The sequence below is a fragment of the Bos javanicus genome, chromosome 24 (genome assembly GCF_032452875.1).
Source record: "Bos javanicus breed banteng chromosome 24, ARS-OSU_banteng_1.0, whole genome shotgun sequence".
Lineage (NCBI taxonomy): Eukaryota > Metazoa > Chordata > Mammalia > Artiodactyla > Bovidae > Bos > Bos javanicus.
In genome coordinates, this window is record NC_083891.1 from 47,478,070 (window position 1) to 47,500,549 (window position 22,480).

Consider the following 22,480-nt stretch of genomic DNA (forward strand, 5'->3'; position numbering starts at 1 on the left):
ACACAAGGAAGAATTAGCCCGATTACTTTCTGAAGTTTAGGATCGACTTATTTGGTATTATTCGGCTGCTGAGAAACTGACAAACCTGATTATGATTTTAATTTACCACGAAGTCCACAATCTAAATCTCCAAGTTCTGATCTACCTCGTACTTCTGGGGAAAGAGTGATCCTGATCATATTATACGACCACAGAAGTTCATAAATCCTCATTGGAAAGGTTGCAGAAAGATTTGTAAAATCAAGTTTTTTCCCCCCTAAATATAGCAGCATTCTAGTAAGTTTCAAGTACTAAGTAAACTGAGTAAGTAAACTGTAAGTCCTGCTGAGTTTTACTAAACTGCTTAGTTACAAATGGTATCATTAAAGTACATCAAAAAACCAAAGAGCAAAATGAATTAAAACAGTTAATGCAGCAGATAGGTAATGAAACTTATTCAGTTCTAAGCAGACTGCTATCTATAGGATTAGAATTTCCTAGATATGTACTTTGATGTGAAATGTTATTTCAAGAAACTAACATATCTTTCCCTCTAAGATATATTTTCCATAACATATAATCAACATTTTTTTAGTATTTTTAATTACTGCCAAAAAATATACTGAATTCAAGGTAACTTTAATTAGAGTTTTATGCTCCCCTGGTGGGTCAGATGGTAAAGAATCCCCGCCTGCAATGCGGGGGACCTGGGTTTGATCCCTGGGTCAGGAATAAAAGGGAATGACAACCCACTCCAGTATTCTTGCCTGGAGAATGCCACCGACAGAGAAGCTTGGTGAGTCCATGGGGAAGTAAAGAGTCAGACACAACTGAGCAACTAACACTTTCACTTTTCACTATTAGAGTTTTATACCAAAGTTTTCCTGGGTCAATTAGGTGTAAGAGTACCTAATATACTTAAATTCAAGCATTTAACTAAAACGAGGGAAAAAAACTAATTTTCCTACCTGGTGTCTCAACTCTCTGGTAGTGGTAAGGGTTTACACATACTTCATCCTTTTTAAGATTAAAAGCATATTCGCAGTTTTCAATTGCTTTGAGTTCATGATGACTGTGAAGATCAGGCCAGCGCCATAATCGGCAATATATTACATGAGGCAGTCCTTTTCGATGGGACACCTGAAGACGACCATCTAGAGACCTGTTGGGAAGCAAGGGGAAAAGAAAGATGGGAACTTTTAAAAAAATAAACATACTCAATTGGGCTAAACTAGTACATTAAGAGCATAAAGAAAGGAATGACAGACATTTGGTTAGTTTTAGTGAGTACAAGGAAGAAAAACGTACTATCTTATGGATCTGACAGAAAGGGAAGCAGCAGCACTAGGGTATTCTTCTTATAAACATGCTACATAAATGACTCAAATGGCAATCAATGAACAGGGAGCCGCTTGGGGAAAAATGTTTTTTAAAAAAAAGTCTCAAACAGCTACACTTGAAAAATGTTATCAACTTCTATCTCTAGTGACTCAAACTCTTACTTAGGGAGACTTAAGGGCATTACTTCTGTAGGTGACTGAATTATCAAAAAAAGGAACTAGTGTGAAGAATGACAAATACCAACAACAATGTAAAGTAACTTACTAAAACTAACGTAGTTCATTGCCCAGTTGTGACCGTTTTGAGTACTGAGGTATATTTTCTATAGCTCACACATAAATGCAGATGGTGATGAAAATGATGAGATGAAATGGACAAATACCAATATGCTCAAAAAGAGAATAAGGTGATTTAAAAAAAATAAAGAACCAAAACGAGTCAGCCTAGCATTAATTGTGACATAAGGGGTTCAGTAAATAACCATGTACTTATTAGTATAAAGATGAGATTTAGATGACAGCAAGAAATTTAGCAAAAACTGGTTATGTATCTACTGGAAAATTAGGCCAACAACAGATTATAATCTACCCTCACACTAAAATGAGAATATAGTTATCGAAGCTCCTATTCTTTAGGGGATGCAGTAATTTAAAGAAGATTCAAAACTAGAATTTCATTGATCAACACATCAGCGGAAACATTTAATATATTTTTAATACTGGCAAGCAGTTATTTTAAATGCCATGCCTTATTTTACATTAAGGAAACATCCTAGGCAAAATCATACTAAGCAACCCACGTTAGGTCTTCCAAAACACCCTCCCTCCCACAAGATCTCTAGGATTCCATAGAGGGCAGAATATTCACCTGGTTTGTTCAGAGAAGCTGTAAAGGCCTGTTGTATCCCACTGATCTATCGTATTTGGTGTACTCAGTCCCCAAATTTCAGAGCAAGTGCTGTGCATAAATTGAAAAACAAAAAATTGATGTGAACATGGAAGCATGGTTATTCAAATTACCATGATGTAAAACATGGAAAATGTACAGAATACTTCCTTCACCCAGAAAATATACACTGCTTCACTTTTTCACAGGCATTTAGTGCTGATTTCTATATTTTCTATATGAAGGAAGCCAATAAATGGAACATGTGACTCCAGATAAATTATGATTATGTTTTTAAAATGTGAACACCAATGCTCTCTAGCTTAATGAAATCATACCTGTGCCTTTTCCAATTTCCTCTACTCACAACAGAGGATCCTATGCCATTAAGTCTTACTAACAGTGCTTCATTTTATAATGCAGTTAAAAAAAAAAATCTAAAAATGGATGTCAACTGGTATTTTTAACAAAGATAAAATTTCAATTAAAACAGACATATATCCAGTTAAAATTTCAAGCTTATTTAAGATACATACATATTCAGTTTTACTGAAAATTATTATTGCTCTTAAAACTACAAAGGACAAGGAAATGGATTTTGACATCATCCTAGCGTAGCACACTACCTGAAAATTTTTAAGAAATTGCTACAAGGATTAAAGATATGTGAAAGCACAAAATTTGTAAAAGACACTATGACTAAGTTGCTGTATCTAGTTTTTTTCATCAATTCACCTGAAAGACATACACCAGAAAGATTTTTTGAAAAATCTTATTTGAAATTTCAAAAATCAAAATTTTTCTTCCACATTTCTTTCCAGAACAAGGACAGTCCAGATATCAGTCTGCCTATTTTCCCTGCCACCACTTCATCTGTGTGAGACGAGGAGAAAAGAAGAGCTTAATAAACAGTCTGGAATCGAACTACTGACTGCCAAAGGGGTCTCAGATAGCAAGTCGTACTTTTTAAAAAATGAGAGTCAAAAGACAATTTCTGAAACTCCATTCCAACTTCTTACCTGTTACAAAATCATCAAAACTTAAAGGAAGAGAAAGAAACATCTCAAAACCACTTTTGAGCATCCTTTGCTAACGAGCTCACTCACTCAGCATTTCAAAGGGCACTGGTGAAAAGCGCTGCCTTCCTGAGGCTGGGCAACTCGTCCAGGCCGGCGGGGCTGCTCAGGGCCTCCTGCAGGGTTACTGAGCTGCACTCGGGGTGGCTTTGCAAAATGCATTTTCAGACACTTTGGAGCAGCTTGTTGAGACATTTTTACAGATTCTCTTGGATTTTTTAGGCTTCACAAGTTTAACTTCCACTTCTCAGACTACAAAAGTCAGAAAAGGCCAAACTGGAGGCTAATTCAGACCTTTTTTTTTCTCCCAAAGGTGCACTGACTACAAAGCCATGACATAAATGGTTCTTTTATTTAAGATACTTATCAAATATCTACTGGAAACATATAGCACCAAGTGGTTTACAACACAATGAAACCAACCCAACTCTGGTGTTTCATGAATCTGAATTCAAACCTCCGAAGGAACAGTATACACCTTCCTCTCTTTAAAAACAGCCGAAGGAAAATGCCTGAGAAGAGTACATAATGTGGCTATTCTGCTCTTGAGGCTAAAATAAATATTTCACTCAAGAAACTCTGGAACTGACATGAGAAGCAGAAATATAACAGGGCATGAAGAGCTTAAGCTGTGCTTTATTCAAGCCCTGAAATTTATCAGAGAACAATAAACAGTAGCTGTTAAAAGCGTGCAATCAATCTAGAGGCAGACAGAACTACGTCCCAACTCTTAACTCGGCTACTTTTCCACTGCCATCATGGGGCATTTAAGCCTCAGTTCTACTGACCATTGCAATCAATCTCTCTTATGCAAACTGGAAGGTTTATTTAAAAATAATAAATTTGCTTCTATCAAGTAAAATTTTTCCTCATTTATATATGAAAATTTTCTTAAAGAATCAATTTATATCAAAATATACAAAATACCTAGGATAAATGTAATTATTATAAATGTGTCAAAACTACTAAAATAAACGTTTTATTACTAAAGAACATAAAAATCAACCAAAGAGAAAAACATACATCTTCCTAAATAGGAAGCTAACATAGCAATATCAGTTCTGCCTAATTTCTATATTTGATGGACTCTAAACAAGAATTTAAAAAAAAATTTAAGACTCAAACAAAATTGCCCAACATATAACATATCAAAAAAAATTACAAGAATGACCAAGAAAATATCCACGAAGAAGCAACTGGCTCTACTAGTTCCTGAAACACATTATAATCTTCAATAGTGGGAACTGTATGAAATTAATAAAGGAATACACAAACAAAACAGAATGGAGGTTCTGCAGTAGAACAGCCTCAATCAGGCAAACCTTCCTGTGGATAAAAATGACAGCCTTTAAACAAAATATAATAAAATTAACTATTTGAAAACAAAATAAAATCAACTATTTGATAACAGTGGAGAGACAAAAAAAACAGACACAAACTGAAGGAAAGTCAACCTCTCTACGGGGGTCCTGCACCAGGTGAGATGCATTTGCGTGGCTCCGTATCTAAAGGCGCCCCACAGTGGACGCTACCCAGGGGAACCAGACCTGAAGCAGAAAACAGCGCTTTTAACGAGCTGCAGAATCAGAGGGTGGATTTGGGGCTACCGGAAAGGCTGGAAAAAGAAGAGGGAAATCCCATAATGAAGTAAAGAAGCCACAAAGGAAGGGGGGGGGACATCAAAACGGGAGTGTGAATTCTGGCCAGACCCTAAACTGTCCCTGTGGGAGAGGCTCTGGAGGCCTGTTCAAAACCAGCACTTGAAAGTCTAAAAGAACTAAGCTCAGATTTCAGCTACTCCTTTCCTCAGAAGCAGTTTGCACTTTAAGGTCACCCAAAACTATTTGTAAGAACAAAAATCAACACTCTTTAGAGAAAGATAAAGAGAATTTAGTCTCTATGATATTTTGTCCCAAATATCCAATACAAAAAAAAAATCACAAAATACTAAACATGTGAAGAAATAAGAAACCGTTACCCTCTGGTTAAAAGAAAAAACAGCCATTAGAAACAGACCCACTAAGATGAATCAACAGACAAGAATCTTGAAGTAACTATTATGAGCATGCTCATGGACTTAATGAACCAATAGGAATCTCAGGGAAACTATTAAAACAAATGAAAACTCTAGAACTGAAAACTACAAAGTCAGAAATTAAAAATTAACCTGATGGAGGGAGAAGACAGAAGAGTCAGTGAATTTAAAGATGGATCCATAGACGTTATCTAATTAAAATTGAATAAACTGAATAACAAAAGTCTCAGTAGCATGTGCAGTCCCCAAAAGAGGACAATTAAGAACAGACAAAAATATTTGCAATAATAATAGCTGAAACTCTTCAACTTCAGTGAAAAACTAAACTTATACTTCCCAGAAACTCAGTGAATAATAAGCAGTTTAAAAATAACACCCATGAAACAACCAAAAACACACTAGGGCATATCACTGTCAAACTGCTAAAAACAAACGCTGAAAAGAAAATCTTTAAGCTGGTGAGAATTATGAAAACTCTTTCGAAACACAAAGGACTCCATCCAAACCTCTGCAGTAGAAGACTTGACCAAACTCTAACATGGCTTCTAGAAACCTAAGGCCTTGTCGTGTGACACAGACCCTTTGGAGTTCCTGTCTGGAAATGCTCAAGACTGCCAAAAGAATTTACCATTTATCCCAGCCAATACTGATACACAGGCTTCTGACCTCCTTTTCCTGAGGAGCATCTATTTAAAAAAGCTTACAATTGTAAATCCTTCCTGTCTCTTTGAAATGTATATATGACTCCTACAACTCAGGAGGGGAGGACCTGAAAACCATTCCTTTGAAATGTAACTGATCATCAGGAAAAAAGGGCCTCTGTCTGCCTCCCAGTCTGCCCTCTAAGGAAAGGCAGAAGCCTAACTTCTGATAAACGCCTTTCGGCAAACACAGATGGCCTACATCAGTGACACTGACCAAACCTCTAGCCTACTTGTGTATGTAATTTTTCACTTCCCTGACTATGTTGCAGACCCCACCCTTGACCCCCGTGCTACTCATTATTCCAGTCACCTCTGGGCAAATTGGAATTGGGCTCCCATCTTACCACCCCGATGGCAATAGTTACTGAATAAAATTTGCTTTTTATCACCTTTAACCAACGACAGGCAGCTTTAACTTTGACAGCGGCCTAACCACAACAATTCATACATGGAGAGGCATAATAACAATTTCTCATTAGAAACAATGGAAGCCTGCAGGTAATGGAATAGCAGCTTTAAAGAGCACCAAGGGAAAAAAACCCTCAACCTAAAATCCATAATCAACAAAATTCAGGATAAAGAGAAATGACAACAGATGTAAGTTAAACCACAGGGGAAATTTTTAAAAAACTAGAAAGTAGAGGTATGTAAGCAAATATAAAAGATAGTATTCATTTCAGCTCTTCATTTCTACAGAAAGATGATGACGAACAACAGAAAAAAACCTATAACTAAAGGCATGCGGGTGTAATTTAAATGACAAGGGCAGCAGAAGAAACAGGAGGCTTTTTAGAATTACTACACTATTGCGAAGCTAAAAATACATACTATCACTGGGAAAGCAACCCCCTACTTAAACAGCCAGTAGAAGACCTGACCAAACTCTAACATGGCTTCTAGAAACCTAAGGCCTTGTCGTGTGACACAGACCCTTTGGAGTTCCTGTCTGGAAATGCTCAAGACTGCCAAAAGAATTTATAACTAAAGAGCATAGAGAAAACTATTAATAAAACAAAATACTAAAAAATAAGTCCAACGGAAAGAAAGAATAAATAAGAGATGATAACTGAAAACAAAGTGTAAAGAGTGAAACAAAGAATAGGTCCAAGCCCACCAGCGTTAACATTATACATAAACACACCATATACTCCAATGAAGAGAGACTTGTCAGAGGAATACAGGATGCAAAATGCCTACCAAAAGGGTGTACTTTACACATACAGATGGGCTGAAAACACAAGAGTGGAAATACAGTTCATATAAGCAGTGAGTTTAATAAAGAATAGTACCAGAAATAGTAAGACTCATGTCTAAAAATATTACCAGAGATAAACAGACATATTTCATTGAGAGGGCCAATTCATCAGTAGACCTGTATGCATTTAAAAGTTCAAAATACATGAAGTAAAAACCGACATATCTAAAGACAGAAATGAACAAATCAGTCATCAGAGTTATCTCACTAACTCTTAGGACAGTCAGACTATCAAAAAAAAATCTATATATCATAATAAGAGCTGTACAATACTATCAACGACCATCTAACTGACATTTATAGAATCTGCTTCAAGTACACACAGCATATTTAACAAAGAGAGCAAAACAGTGCCTGACAATCAGCGGGTGGGTGGGTAAGTGCCTGGTTGTTTAGAAGAGGTTAGAAAATTGCCTAAATTTTTCTAGAAATGCTAATTTCTTCCCAGAAATGGCTTTCAATTTACATCACTAAAAAAAAAAACCAGACCAAACTTAGGACAATTTTCTCTTTCCTTCTAGTCTTTATGTTCGGGGACATGTAGTTCAAGACCTCCCAAGAGGACTCCGTCAGTTTTCATCATCATGTATTTTAACAAGAATGGCATGTAATGAGAAGTTATCCACAGATCTACGGTATGTTGTTGTTTAGTCACTAAGTTGTGTCCGACTCTTTTGTGACCCCATGGACTGCAGCCTGCCGGGCTCCTCTGTCCGTGGGATTTTCCAGGCAAAAATACTGGAATGGATTGCCATGCCCTCCTCCAGGAAATCTTCCCAACCCAGGGGAACTCTCGTCTCTTAAGTCTCCTGCATTGGCAAGCGGGTTCTTTACCATTGGAGCCACATGGGAAGCAAAAGATCTTCAAAAGCAAAACATCTGGAAAAAGAAGAATTATTGATACAACATGGATGAATCTCAGAAATATTTGATTCAGAGAAGCTGAACATGAAAGACTAGATTCTGAACGATTCCATTTACATAAAGTTCGAGAAGGGACAAAACCAACTCAAAGTGCAAAAAATCCCAACAGTAGTTGCCTCTGGAAAGAAAGAGAAGGAAGAACTTCCCGAGTGACTGAACGAAACCTTCTTTATCTTGATATACTGTAGCGATGGACAGGGAGGCCGGACGTGCTGCAGTCCACGGGGTGGCAGAGTCGGACACGACTGAGCAACTGAACTGACTATGTGCATCTGTCAAATCAAAACCTACTGAGCACCGTGATTTGTGCACTTTATGATCTGAAAATTTTACCGAAAAATACAAGCAAGGGGGGGCAAAATTCAGACACTGAAATAATAAAAATGGAAAGTAGCAACAAAAAAATTATATATTAATTTAGTATATAATAAAGTTCCCTATGAATTGACAAGGAATGATCTCTCAAATAAAATATTAAGTTGAAAAAATGTACAGTATTTTTAAGCTACTCTGTTTAAAAAAGAAAGACAGTAAAAATATCTTCCAATGTCTGTACAAGCGTACAGGAAAGACACACACACACACACACACACACACACACACACACACACACACACACACAGAGTGAACCGGAGTTACTTGAGGTGGGGAGAGGGAGGGAAGAGAAAAATTTTCAATGTTTGTTCATTCTGTTTTTACATTATGCATGCATATATATGCTTACACATAAAATATATACAGATTTTAAAAACTATGCCAATGTATTGCCTTTTACCAAAATTAAACAAATCAAACAAAAGAACACTGCCACAGAATTAACGTAAGTCAAGTTGTCTTGACATTTCTATTAAAAGATATGCTTCTAACCTTAGATAACTAAGAATAAGAAGTACAGATTGTTATTTTCTATTCTGCGCCATTTCAGCTCACTTAGGGCATTATATAGGAGATAACAAATGCCAGTCTGAGGCCTGTTTATTCTAGCCAAATGTCCTCTTTATCTAACATGAGCCTTTGGTACCCATTTTCTTCCACATGCATTTATGTCAATGGCCTGCACCTAGCCCCCTTTTAACCTGACTACTAATTCTTTAGGTATGCCTAGCAAAACAGGTTAATTTTTAAGACCTAGTAGTCTAGGGGATTTAAATCAGGCAGTTTTAATTACTCCCTCTTCTTTAAAGAGTCTTTCTACCCAAAGTTTTAATTTATGAACAAAATAAACCCCATAAGACCTTGAGCTTCCAAAGGTCTCTGTATCCCTACCACATAGCAAGCAAGGTAGCTGGTGACTAAATTAGTATTTTTATAGCATAAAACTGAATCAGAATGTTCCTGGGCACACTAAATCATAATACTTTAAATAACAGTGAGGAAAAATGGCTCTCTCAGGTTTTCAGTTTGTTAACAAGGAGTGGCAAGTTATAACTGCAAATATGGACAGTTCCTGAAAGGTATTAAAAGAAGTAAATGCAGGAAAAATGTCAGAAAAACAGCACTGATTACAACTACTTTATAAAACTCTTGTACACTCTCTATTTCAATAAGTCCAAAATGCAACATTATCTTATACTAAATAAGGAAAAACTTCCAATTTTATTTATATGATGTGTCCCAAAGTGAAGAAATGTACATCTGAAAACCAGTGAAATAAGTAATAACAATTACCTTTGTAAGTTAGCCAGGCCATATGCCAGGCATAATTAAGACTTTAAATGTATTATGGACCTCATAAGAACCTGCAAGCTACTTGCTATCTCACTTTAAGGTAACTGAGCCTCAGAGGGACAGTAAAACAATCTCCTAACAAGTGGCAGGGCCAAGATTCCAGCCCACTCTTGTCCAACACTTTCCACTTCACCAGGAGCTTTCTGAGTTTTTGTTTTCACAGCACATCTGTCAGCATTTCTGTGACTAAAACCTGGGGATCCCTGGGCACCTCAAATACAGTACGGTCGGGAGTCTCCAATAATTTTTTTAAGTTGTATTTTCATCCCGAGTAAACAGTAACATAAACCTTCTAGCCACGTGTTCTGGATAACCTGGTAAACACCAATCTCGCTCTGCTGCATCATCTCAGTGCCTCAGTTTGGATCAGGGTTTGACAATCACCTCAGCACCAAAGGTAAGCAGAGAGACTGACTTAACGTGTGAGTGATGAGACCACACCAAAAAGGCCAAATGGTATTAGGATGTGCTACATAAACTATGCTTCCTAGTACTCTTAGAGAAAAGAGGTGCAGAATTTAGTGATACAGGGTAGATGATAATATGCTGACCTTAAAAGAACCTTAGTCATTCAGCACCACAATCACAATGGAAACAAACAATATTAACAAATCATTGACTTGATGCTAGAATTTTCTGTTACAGAACTCAGTATAAACTGGCCTTTTGATAATCATAAACCTTCACTAAATTATGTTTCTACACATTTAAACAACACTAAGAAGTCCACAAGAAATGTCTACATATCACTTGAAAGTGAAACATATCAACGCTTCACTGTTATAAGGAAGAGAGATGGGTCTGAAAACATTAAACGGATAAAAATACTTGATAGGAGAAATTCATATGTTCCAAAGCAAGTATTACACTTTATTAATTACAAAATAAACTGTAGTAATAGCACTGTCCCATACACATTAGCTCAACATCTCCTAAATTTGACTATCTGACTTTAGGACAGTCTAAATACTCAAAAGTTTAAAAAAATTTGCATGCTAATTGGTTAAAAACAAAAACTGGTCTCAGATAAATTCAGCCTGGTCAAAATTTGATATAGATATAGTTCACCAATGCAATTAACATACAATAATATGCTGAACTAAGACACAAGAGACCAAGCGTAAGTCATTTACAAAGCTGTCCTTGCATAGATTCAGTCAGATGAGCAAGCATGTCCATAGCAGAATCTCATGCAAAGTCCTGCAGACCTTGTACCAGAGATTTCTCCACAATAAACCTCATTATGTTTTACTAATTCATTATTTTTCATGACTTTATTGCCTAAAGAGTTTATTTCTTCTACAAATCAAAAGGAGTAAGGATCTAGACCGTCATGGGGAAATCCATATATACAACGCTGAACACTGAGTTAAATTAACAGAATGGCATCAACAAAAGAACTTTTCTGGAGGCTCCAGTTCGATTACTGATGTACTCATGAGATAACGAGGGGTTTCCCAGGTGGCACAGTGGTAAAGAATCCACCTTACAATGCAGGAGACACAGGAGACACTGGTTCAATCCCTGGCTTGGGAAGATTCCCCCAGAGTAGGAAATCGCAACCCACTCCAGTATTCTTGCTTGGAAAATTCCATGGACAGAGGAACTAGTGGGCTAGTCCATAGGGTCGCAAAGGGCCTGACGCAACTCTCAGCATGCATGCAGGATATATGAACGCGTATGAAATAATTTGCATTGACCCATCTAAAACTATTTCTACTTACAATAGAGGAGGTCCTTCCATTTTGTATGTGACTAAAAAAGGCTAAAAGTTTATATCAGCTCAGGAACCAAGAGCTGATAACTGTAATAAAAAAATAAATTCTTGTCTCTATAATTCTGTATACTGTATGTATCTGTATACTCCACTTTACCACCATTATACAGCTGAAGTGTGGGATCAGAAAACAGGAAAACGCCTACCTCCAGATAGTTTTTAACCTTCCCTCCATCACCAAGAAAGGAGCTTTAGGAACAACCTTGTTCTTAACAAATTAGCAAAGGATATAAAGGAACAATTAAGAAATTTTCATTGGCTACAGAAAACTTAAGGAAAAACTGCCAACATTTATTTTAAGCATTTGCTATGTACCTGGCACTATTCTTCATATGTATTACATAATTTATACTCATACCAACCCTATAAAGTGAATTAACATGAACATTGTTTTCATATAAAAACAATGAATGTGAGCAGTTAAATAACTCAAAAGGTCACAAAGCTACTGAGGTAACAGCCAGGATTTGTATCTACTTCTGGCTGGCTTAAGAGCCTAAATTTTTCAAGGTATACCTTTGCAGAATGATGGTTTAAAATCTGTAGTTTTAAGCTTTTATATGAACATGTATTAACCATATTTTCTCATTTTCTGTATCCTTGACACGCTGGCATCTGGAGCTTTGATTTCAGAGAGACTACCCCCCTCCCAGGTCTAGAGACAGCAAGGGACTCCGTTGAGAGCTCACTTTTCAAACACAAATCAACAGAGCTCACACCTCTACTATTAATCAAACTCGGACACACCAAGCTAATATTCTTCCTGCCCTACATCAACCTAGGGGTATGTTCCTAGACATCTAGGAATCACTCTGTAGCCCACAGACTGACCAAAATGACTAAAACTTCCTAATCCTAAACTAACTCAGCATGTCCATCCAGCACTGTCACTCCTTCCCTGGAAAACTGCAATGAAAGCGCGGAGCCACGCTGTCCTTGCCCCAGTATCTATTTATCAGTCCATCTTATTTTTGATGTATTCAAAATTAAGTTGTAGATACTTTAAATCTAGACACTGAAAGCATACATATATCGCACTGTTCACTCTTTCTTAGAGGTAACATTTACACAGAGTCAAACAGATCTTAATGGTACCATTTTGTTAAGTTTACATTTTATCAAATACATAAATGGGTAACTGTAACCTGACAAGAAGTCCCCTCCTACCCCTTTCTCAGTCAATCCCCGCCATCCCCTCCCCACCCCCAAAGGCAATCTTTTTTCCACTGCGATGGCGGCTGTGCAGTGGTATTTCACTGTGGTTTCACAATGTGCGTTTTCCCAATGACTAACAATACCACACACTTTCTATTTGCTCAGCAGTCCTTTCCATATCTTCTTTTGCGATGCATCCAAATCCTTTGTCCATTTCTAAAGTAGGCAATTTCCTTCTCACTGCAGAGTTAAGAAATACTTTATAAAGTGCGGATACAATCCTCTTTTTAGTTAGAAATACGTTCTGCAAATATTTTCTTCCACTCTGCGACTTGTTTATTCATTTAATAGTTTTTGATGAAATGCTTTTTAATATTGATGGAAGTCTAACTGAATGTCCTCTTATTGCTTTCCATATCCTTTAAGAAAAAAAAAAAAAACACTTTGCCTACGTCCAGGTCACAAACAGCTGAGAAAAGAAGAGAAGAGAAAGGCAAAGGCAAAGGAGAAAGGGAAAGATACACCAACTGAATCAGAGCTCCAGAGAACAGGAGAGATAAGACAGCCTTCTTATGTGAACAATGCAAAGAGAGGAAAACAACAGAATGGGAAAGACTATAGAGATCTCTTCAAGACAATTGGAGGTATCAAGGAAACACTTCATGCGAGGACAGATATGGTAAAGAAAGGACAGAAATGGTAAGCACATAACAAAAGCAGAAGATATTAAAAAGAGGTGGCAAGAATACACAGAACTATACAAAAAAGGTCTTAAGGACCTCGATAACCACAATGGTGTGGTCACTCACTAGAGCCAGACATCCTGGAGTGTGAAGTCACTGGGTTTTAGGAAGCATTACTAGAAACAAAGCTAGTGGCGGTGAGAGAATTCCAGCTAAGCTATTTCAAATCCTAAAAGATGATGCTGTTAAAAAGCTGCATGCGGTATGTAAGCAAATTTGGAAAACTCCGAAGTGGCTACAGGACTGGAATAGGTCAGCTTTCATTCCAATCCCAAAGAAGGGCAATGCCAAACAATGTTCAAACTACCATACGATTGTGCTCATTTCATGAGCTAGCACAGTAATGCTCAAAATTCTGCAAGCTAGGCTTCAACAGTACATTAACCGAGAACTTCCAAGATGCACAAGCTTAGAAAACGCAGAGGAACTAGAGATTAAACTGCCAATATCCACTGGATCACAGAAAAAGCAAGGGAATTCCACAAAAGTGTCTACTTCTGCTTCACTGACTAAGCTAAAACCTTTGTGTGGATCACAACAAACTGTGGAAAATTCTTAGAGATGGGAATACCAGACCACCTTACCTGTCTCCTGAGAAACCTATATCCAAGTCAAGAAGCAACAGCTAGAACTGGTTCAAAACTGAGAAAGGAGTTTGTCAGTGCTGTATATTGTCACTCTGCTTATTTAACTTATGCAGAGTACACCATGCAAAATGCTGGGCTGATGAATCACAAGCTGGAATCAGGATTGTGGGGAGAGAAACATCAACAACCTCAGATATGCAGATGATAACCATTCTATTGGCAGAAAGTGAAGAGGAACTAAAGAGCCTCTTGATGAAGGTGTAAGAACAGAGTGAAAAAGTGGGCTTAAAACTCAACATTCAAAATACTAAGATCATGGCATCCAGTCCCATCCCTTCATGGCAAATAGATGGGAAGAAAGTGGAAACAGTGGCATTTTCTTTTCTTGGGCTCCAAAATCACTGCTGATGCTGACTGCCTGCAGCAATAAAAATTAAAAGATGCTTGCTCCTTGGAAGGAAAGCTGTAACAAACCCGTGTGTGTTTAGTCGCTTCAGTCATGTCTGACTCTTTGCGACCCTATAGACTGCAGCCCACCAAGCTCCTCAGTCCATGGGATTCTCCAGGCAAGAATACTGGAGTGGGCTGCCATTTCCTCCTCCAGGGGATCATCCTGACCCAGGAACTAAACCCACCTTTCTTATGTCTCTTGCACTGGCAGGCAGGTTCTTTACCACCAGAAAGGTTCTGAGAAGCCCTAGACAAACCCAGACAGTGTATTAAGAAGCAGAGACATCGCTTTGCCGACAAAGGTCCGGACAGTCAAAGCTATGGTTTTTCCAGTAGTCATGTACAGATGTGAGAGTTGGATCATAAAGAAGGCTGACAGCTGAAAAATTGATGCTTTTGAACTGTGGTGCTGGAGAAGACTCTTCAGAGTTCATTTGACAGCAAGGAGATAAGCCAGTCAATCCTAAAGGAACTCAACCCTGAATATTCATTATAAGGACTGTTACTGAGGCTGACTTGGCCACTTGATGGGAAGAGACAACTCTCTAGTAAAGACCCTGATGCTGGGAAAGATGGAAGGCAGGAGGAGAAGGGGATGACAGAAGACGAGATGGTTGGATGGTATCATTGACACAATGGACATGAGTTTGAGCAAGCTCCAGGCGATAGTGAAGGACAGGGAAGGCTGGTGTGCTGCATTCCATGAGCTCGCAGCGAGTCAGACATGACTTAACTGAACAAACGTAATTCAATTTGTTCACAACAAATAAGTCAAAACAAGGTCACAAATTATTTTCCTATACAAGCTTGACAGTTTTAGCTTTTAGATAAGAACTCTGATTCATTTAGCATTACTTTTGTTGAATGGTATAAGATGGGACCAAGGTTCCTTCATCCACATGGACAGTCCAATTCCCCCAATATTATTTGCTGAAAAAGACTTTCCTGTCTCTATTGGATTGCTTTGGCAAACCTGTCAAAAATCAATAACCATTTGTTGGTTGTTCAGTTGCTAAGTTCTGACTGACTCCTTGTGACCCCACTGACTGCAACACGCCAGGCCCCTCTGTCCCCCACTATCTCCTGGAGTTTGCTCAAATTCATGTCCATTGAGTCAGTGATGCTCTCTAATCATCTCGTTCTCTGCTGCCCCCTTCTCCTTTTGCCTTCAATCTTCCCGAGCATCAGGGTGGCCCCAATAACCAAGAACCCACATCTCTTACTGTTTTATAGAACCATCTATTTTAAGGTTCTCTATTTTATCCTATTTATCTGTTTTCATGACAGAATCACAATATATTATTATTGGAGCTTCACACACAGTCAGATAATTTAAGTCCTCGAACACTGTTGATCATTTTCAAAACTGCTTTGGACATTCTAGGTCCTATGTATTTCCATATAAATTTTAGGCTAAGTGTGTATATTCTATGAAAAACAAATACATATATTTTTAGGGTTTGATGGAGATTGATTTGATTCAGATTAAACTGGAAGAGAACTTAATACTACTGAGTGCCTCAATACACAAATATATGTCAGTTTACGGCATGATAGTTTAACAGGAAGGTTGTCTCAGAGGTGTCTCCATTGGTTTCCTCCTGAGAAAAGGTCCCATTTTCTTTGTTCCTCAGAGGTTGAGTAACTTAAAAGACTGTATGTTGGACGCTGAACATCACATGATGGGGATGCTAGATTCCTCCAAGTGTTAACTGGGTTTGTTTTGGCAGGTAATTAACTTGTTTGTACTCAAACTGCAAACTCTTTAAGTCTTCAAGCAATTTCCATCAGTTTTTACCTTCAGCCAGACTGCACTAACTCAACCCCACACACATGTGGGTTTAGGGGTCAGCCTAGTGATTTCGGCAGTTTTACAGGAAAACCTGAGACTCCCCTTCAGTGGCTCTCTCCATGCTAGAATTCTCCGGTCACTCATCAGCAACTCTGGTTGTCCTCAACCCTGATCTCTGCTTTGTCAGGCCAGAAAACGTGAAATTCATATTGAAATTTTAGCTACTCTATCCATTCTGCATGGATAAAAGCAATAAAAACAGAAAATTTGCCTGTCACTTCCACCCAAGGGTCAAATCTCCTTCAAAATGTCGATTTTGTTTACTCTGTAGTGCCTTATTTTTCTTTGTATTCTGTGCAGAGTTGATAAGGTTTATCTGAGGGAGTGTGAGTCTGATAAAAAGAATTATCTGACTATGTGAGAAGAATTCTCTTCTTACTTATTTAGTCCTTAATTTTTAAGATTTTGAAATTTTAATATACAGATCTTGTCTTTAAAAAAAATGTATTCTTAGATATTTTAATTGTATTGATGCTATTTATAGAATTGTTTTAATATTAATTCCACTTGTTTGCTGTTAATGTATTGAGTATTTAATGAAAATACAACTCATCCTGTAAAATGCAGCCTTGTTAAATTTACTCATTTGCTTTAGTGACTGTTTTTGTAGATCCCTTGTTTCTTACATAATCACGTCATCTACAAAATGTAAGTGCTCTGACCCATTCTTTGAGCTCTTTATGCCTCTTACATTTCATTTCCCTGCCCCACTGCACTGCCTAGGTCTTCAACTATTGATAAAATGATGAACTGAAGAAGATATAAGAATGGATATCCTTGTGCTCTTAGGGAAAACATGTTATTTTTTAAGTATAATCTTAAGCTGTCAGTTTTTCTTAAATGTGCTTTATCAGACTGAGGAAACGTCTTTACATTTCTCATTAGCTGGGAATGTTTGTCATGAATGGATGATGAATTTTTATCAAATGCTTCTAACCAAGTACAGTGATCACATTGCTTTCCCCCTTTGTTATTGCTCTGAATTACACTGATTAATTTTTGAATATTATAAACTACCCTCTCACTGTTGAGCTAAATCTCACTCAGTCATGATGTGCTCTTTGTATATTGCTGGAGAATATGTGTTTTGTTAATTTTTTATACCTTTGCTCATGACTAATACTAATCTGTAAATTTTCTCCTTTTTGTGCCATCTTTGTCAGGTTTTGGTACTGGGGTTACAATGACCTCATAAATTACTGTTTTTCTGAGTTTTTGTGAGACTGATGTTATTTCTTGCACAAATGTTTTGAATTTACCAGTAAAACCATCTGGACCTGGAGTTTTCTTTGTGAGAGAGATTTTGATTATGAGTTCAATTTCTTTTTCACTGATATAGGGCTATCCAAATTTTCCACTTCTTCCTGCACCAGCCATAGTAACATGTTCTTAAATTTGACCATTACAAATTACTGGCATAAAGTTGTTGAAAATATATTCATAGTATGCTTTTAATGTCTAGGATCTAGCACAGTATCATCTCTATCATTTCACACATAGCTGATTCGTGGTTATGGGCTCTTTCATTCTTACGTCCATCAGTGTTACAGGAGAGTTTATCAGTTCTACTGACCTTTCTAAAGAATCAGCTTTTGGATTTATTATCTCTATTGTCTCTTTTCTAATCACTGATTTTCTGCTATTTTTTATTTTATCTTCCTTCTACTATTTTCTTTGACCTTTTCTCATTTCCTAGGTGACATCTTAGATAATTTTTCTAATATAATTATCTTAAAGCTATAAACTTCCCTGTAAGCATTGTTTTATCTACATCCCACTTATTTTACACGGTGTAATCTGATTATCCTTTAGTTTTGATATATATTCTAATTTTGCTCACAGTTTTCTTCTAAATAACCCATGGGTCAAAGAATTATGATAATTTCCATTTTTTAATACATGTCTTATTGGTATTGATTTCTAATTTTGTTCTGTTCTTGGCAAAGAACATACTCTGTTGACTTTTAATCTTTTAAAATTTACTGAACCCTGCAAATAGTCTTTCCTGGTGAGGGTACCATGAGTACTTGAAAAGACTTACTACACTGATTTAGATCTACTTTTCTATAAATACCAAAATAGTACTGTAATTTAGATCTTCCATGTCTTTACTCACTTGTTTGGTCTTATTTAACTCTCTATAACTACAAATTTGTGATTCTGATACATTAATTCTATCAAGTTTTACTCATATATTTCGAAACTTTTATTAACTAGATACATGTTTATGGTTATGGCTTCTCAGAGATGTCATTTTATCATCTTCTGGCCCCACTGCTTCTACAAAAGGTCACATGTCCTTCACATCATTATTTCCTGGTATGTAACATGTCACACTGTTCACTGGCTGCTTTCAAGACCTTCTCTTGCATGGGTTTGACTATGCTGCACTTGGTGTAGCTTACCGTCATTTACCCCTAATGAGTTTAATGAGGAATCTGACTATATTTTGATGTTCAACTGTGGAGAGTTTCAAGTTCCACCATGTCTTCAACCCTCTGCCTCAAATGTGAGCAAACTGGTAAGGAAATCCTTGTGGCTGGTCGGAATTTTAAACCAAGAAAAGTTTGAGTACACACAGGAACGTGGGAATTATCAACCCAGCCCCACGACTCCCATTACTTCTTTCTCAAGTAATTTTTGGACCAGTCTGGAAGCCTGTCCTGCTTTTCCCGAAAGCTTTATCATATGAGCAATAATCTTTTTCATTCCCTTTTAATATATGTTTGGCTTCATCAGTCTCACATCAAAATCAAATCTGAGGAGGGATCCATCCCATGTACAGCTCACATAGATCAAGCACTTACTATGTATCGGGCACAGCACTAATCTGTTACATACACTAGATCACTTAACCTCCCAACAGCCCACAAGTAAGGCAGTTCACCCACTTGACAAATGAGATCATCAAAGCACAGAGATAAAGTGACACGTCTAAGGCTGCACAGCTAGCAAGTGGTGGGGCCAGAGGCTGCATTCTTAACTACCAACTCTATTCTGCCTCTTACACAGTTCAATAAAAATAAAAACATGGCAGATAATTAAACCAATAACTTTGGAACAGCATTTTAGATAAGTAAAGCATTATAGAATGTGCTTAACTATAAAAACTAGAGCGGTCACTGTAAGAGTTAATTTCTCAGGAAAAAAACATTCTTTGGACAATGAAATTAGTAGAGTCACTCCCAAATCAAAACAGGAGGAGACAACACAATTTCCATAGAGTCTAATAAGATAAAAGGGATACTTTTATTCTTCTTGGTTTGGAACAGCTCTTCTTAGAAACAGAAGAAAGGACCAAGAAATGACTGAAAAAGTTACTGACCTTTCTCTTTAAATGTTATGTTGAAAATACTCTTTGAAATCTTGCTAGGTGCTTCTATTGCCTTTGAAAAATAGCAAAATATCCCCCACACAAATAAAATAGTCCCTATAATTGGAAAGATTTAAATATCAATTCTAAAAATAGTTGCTCAAAATATTTCAAGTTCTTCCAAAAAACAGAAACTATTACTTAAAAAAAAAAGCCAGCACCAAAGTAGGCTCAAGGACATTTATTTTAATAATACAGCTGATGGATTTTTAAAATTTATTTTAATACATATTCTGTTTTTAACAATTAAAAAAATAGTATCCTAAAAGACAAGAAATCCTCACAAAATATAACTTTGTGGTCATTTCAATCTATTAAATGCATAAAACTTAAAACAAGAATTACACTACAGAATAGAGTTCTGTAAAAAACTCAACTTATTAATCACACATTATTGTGATGCTGTATTTGGCTGTAAAGAAATGACTTTCTAATTTGACAATTTTAATATTAGCATCCTAGAAGATAAAAATTAACTCACATTCGTATACCACTTTGAAGTTGACAGTGGGATTTTACATGTAGAGGTTAAAATGTTTTACATGGTTAATGTAAATTATATAAGCAATCACATAAAACTTATGGGAAAAATTACTGTAAGTTAATTACTTTTCATTATAAATTTCTGTTCACTATCTAACTCTGAACTTTTACATCATCCTTAATAAAAATACAGCCTCCCTTAACTTCCTCTCCCCCACTAGCCTAGCAAACTTAGGGTAAACCAAGTTACGGAAAAATTATATCCTCTTAATACATAAAAAGCCATAAACATAAGCAAGGTTCATAAAAGAAAAAAGTCTGGGATGAGGGAGATAATCAAGAATTTTACATGTTTTAGTTCTAATTTAAGCATTATTCATGATAAGTTTCATACGAGTCTCAAGACAACCAATTCACATTGTTCGTAACAACCCAAAAGCAAAGCTAAAATAATACTGGATTTTGAGAACAGAGATCGAACAGTTCAAGGGGGAAAAAAAATGTGATGGTAATAAAAGAAAACTCTAGTTGTAATAAAATCGTTCCTGGGGAAAAAGCATCATTGGATAATTTAACAGGTATACAGTCAGATTTTTGTTAAAAAAAAAAAAAAAAGTGTTAAAAGGCTGTGCACTTCGTGTAGACATACGTAACATTCCTCCATTCTCCCCACTCCCCACTGCTTGTCCCCAGTGTCACTAAATGTGGATTCCCTAGTTTTCAAAAGGAGAACATAGACAGTTTTTAGAAAACCTGTTCAGTATTCCCATATCATTACCCTCAAGCAAGCTCCTTTTCAAACTGTTTTCCTCATTTCTGCATAAAATCTCAAAAAGGTCACATGGCTGTTCTAGTACACAACATATATAAAGTATATATATATATATATATACACACACACACACATATAGTATATAATACATATAATTAAAAACTTCTTTGAAAAAATTTATATTTTACTACTCTCATCTAAATCGAAACTTTTATTCTCTCATTGAATTTTGCTAACTTCAACTCTTTCAGAACTCTCCAGCTGTTACTTTTAAGGGCCCTGTGGGTTCTGGAATAGCAAGAGGGGATTTTAGAGGAGGAGGAAAGAGCCCTATAAGGTCAGAAGCCCAAATGCTACCTTTTTCCTGCAGTTAGTTTCTACTGGAAGAGTTTCTCTGGCTGTCCGGTTTGGGTCACTTTGACTCTCCAAGCTGAGCCTCTTGATCTTTTCAAAGTAAGTCAACTTCAACTACCTTAGAAAAGTCCACCTGGCCCATGGGAAACTTCCACTGATACAGAAGCAGCTCAACTGTTCTCTTACTTTTTTTTTTTGGCTTTTTCAGGTGACAGTCAAGTACCAGTCTATTTCCCATACCTCAATTCAAACTGAGGAGTTCCCTGACGCCCCCCAATCTGGATAAAAGGAGAAGGGAAATGCCAGAGCAAAAACCTACTCTCTCCAAGTTTTCATATGGGATCTCCCTCACGAACTCTTTATCGTGGGAAGCAGGTCAGTGATAGGTTAAACTTAACAATACTTGTCTCAGCTAATCTTTCCTGCAATTCCTGCATAAATGGTATAGCACCTCAATTCTGATTGTAGGTTACTTGTAACCAGTTCTCACATTTGGGGGGGTCTCTGAATACATATCATAAGAAGTCTCACTTTAATTAGCTGTTACAATTTTACTTCCAGGTAAGATATAAGCAGGTCATACATAGCAAGCTAATGTTCCCTGTTGCAAAAACTAGAGGGAAAAAGGTTAACAAAAAAAAATTTATTCAAAGACAACAGTGAGCACAGCGAGCAATTAAAGCAATGAGATCCAAACAAACAAAGACTAAGAGAAGAGAAAACACTTTCTGGTGAACAGAAAACTGTCTGCGCCATTTCCTTCCCTGGAGTCACTTGTACATTCCAGGTACGAGCTGAGCACCAGGTTCAGTCTGGGAAAAGAAACTCTAATGAACAAAATGAACACGGCCAAACTTGTGACAATCACAAGATTCTCCTCCCTCAAAGATGTCTGCCTAATTTTAAAAATGCAACCATCAGGAGGATCAAGCACCAAACTCAAATTATGGAAGAAGAGTTGATATGAATCTCCCACAATGCTAATGACGGAAATAAATAAATAAAAG

General features: G+C 36.9%; 1 protein-coding gene across 3 annotated transcripts in view; it reads right to left on the reverse strand.

Annotated features, from left to right (window-relative positions):
• The window catches only part of SMAD2 (SMAD family member 2), a 90,545-nt gene that overhangs the window by 30,514 nt on the left and 37,551 nt on the right, over positions 1 to 22,480 (reverse strand). For 2 of the 3 annotated variants that reach the window (XM_061400111.1, XM_061400110.1), the window contains exons 3-4: positions 2,188 to 2,277; positions 948 to 1,141 (exon numbers count right to left, since the gene is read on the reverse strand). In XM_061400111.1, coding sequence (XP_061256095.1) covers positions 948 to 1,141; positions 2,188 to 2,277 — 284 coding nt within the window. The remainder of the gene's footprint in view (positions 1 to 947; positions 1,142 to 2,187; positions 2,278 to 22,480) is intronic. The other variant, XM_061400112.1, reaches the window with a different exon arrangement.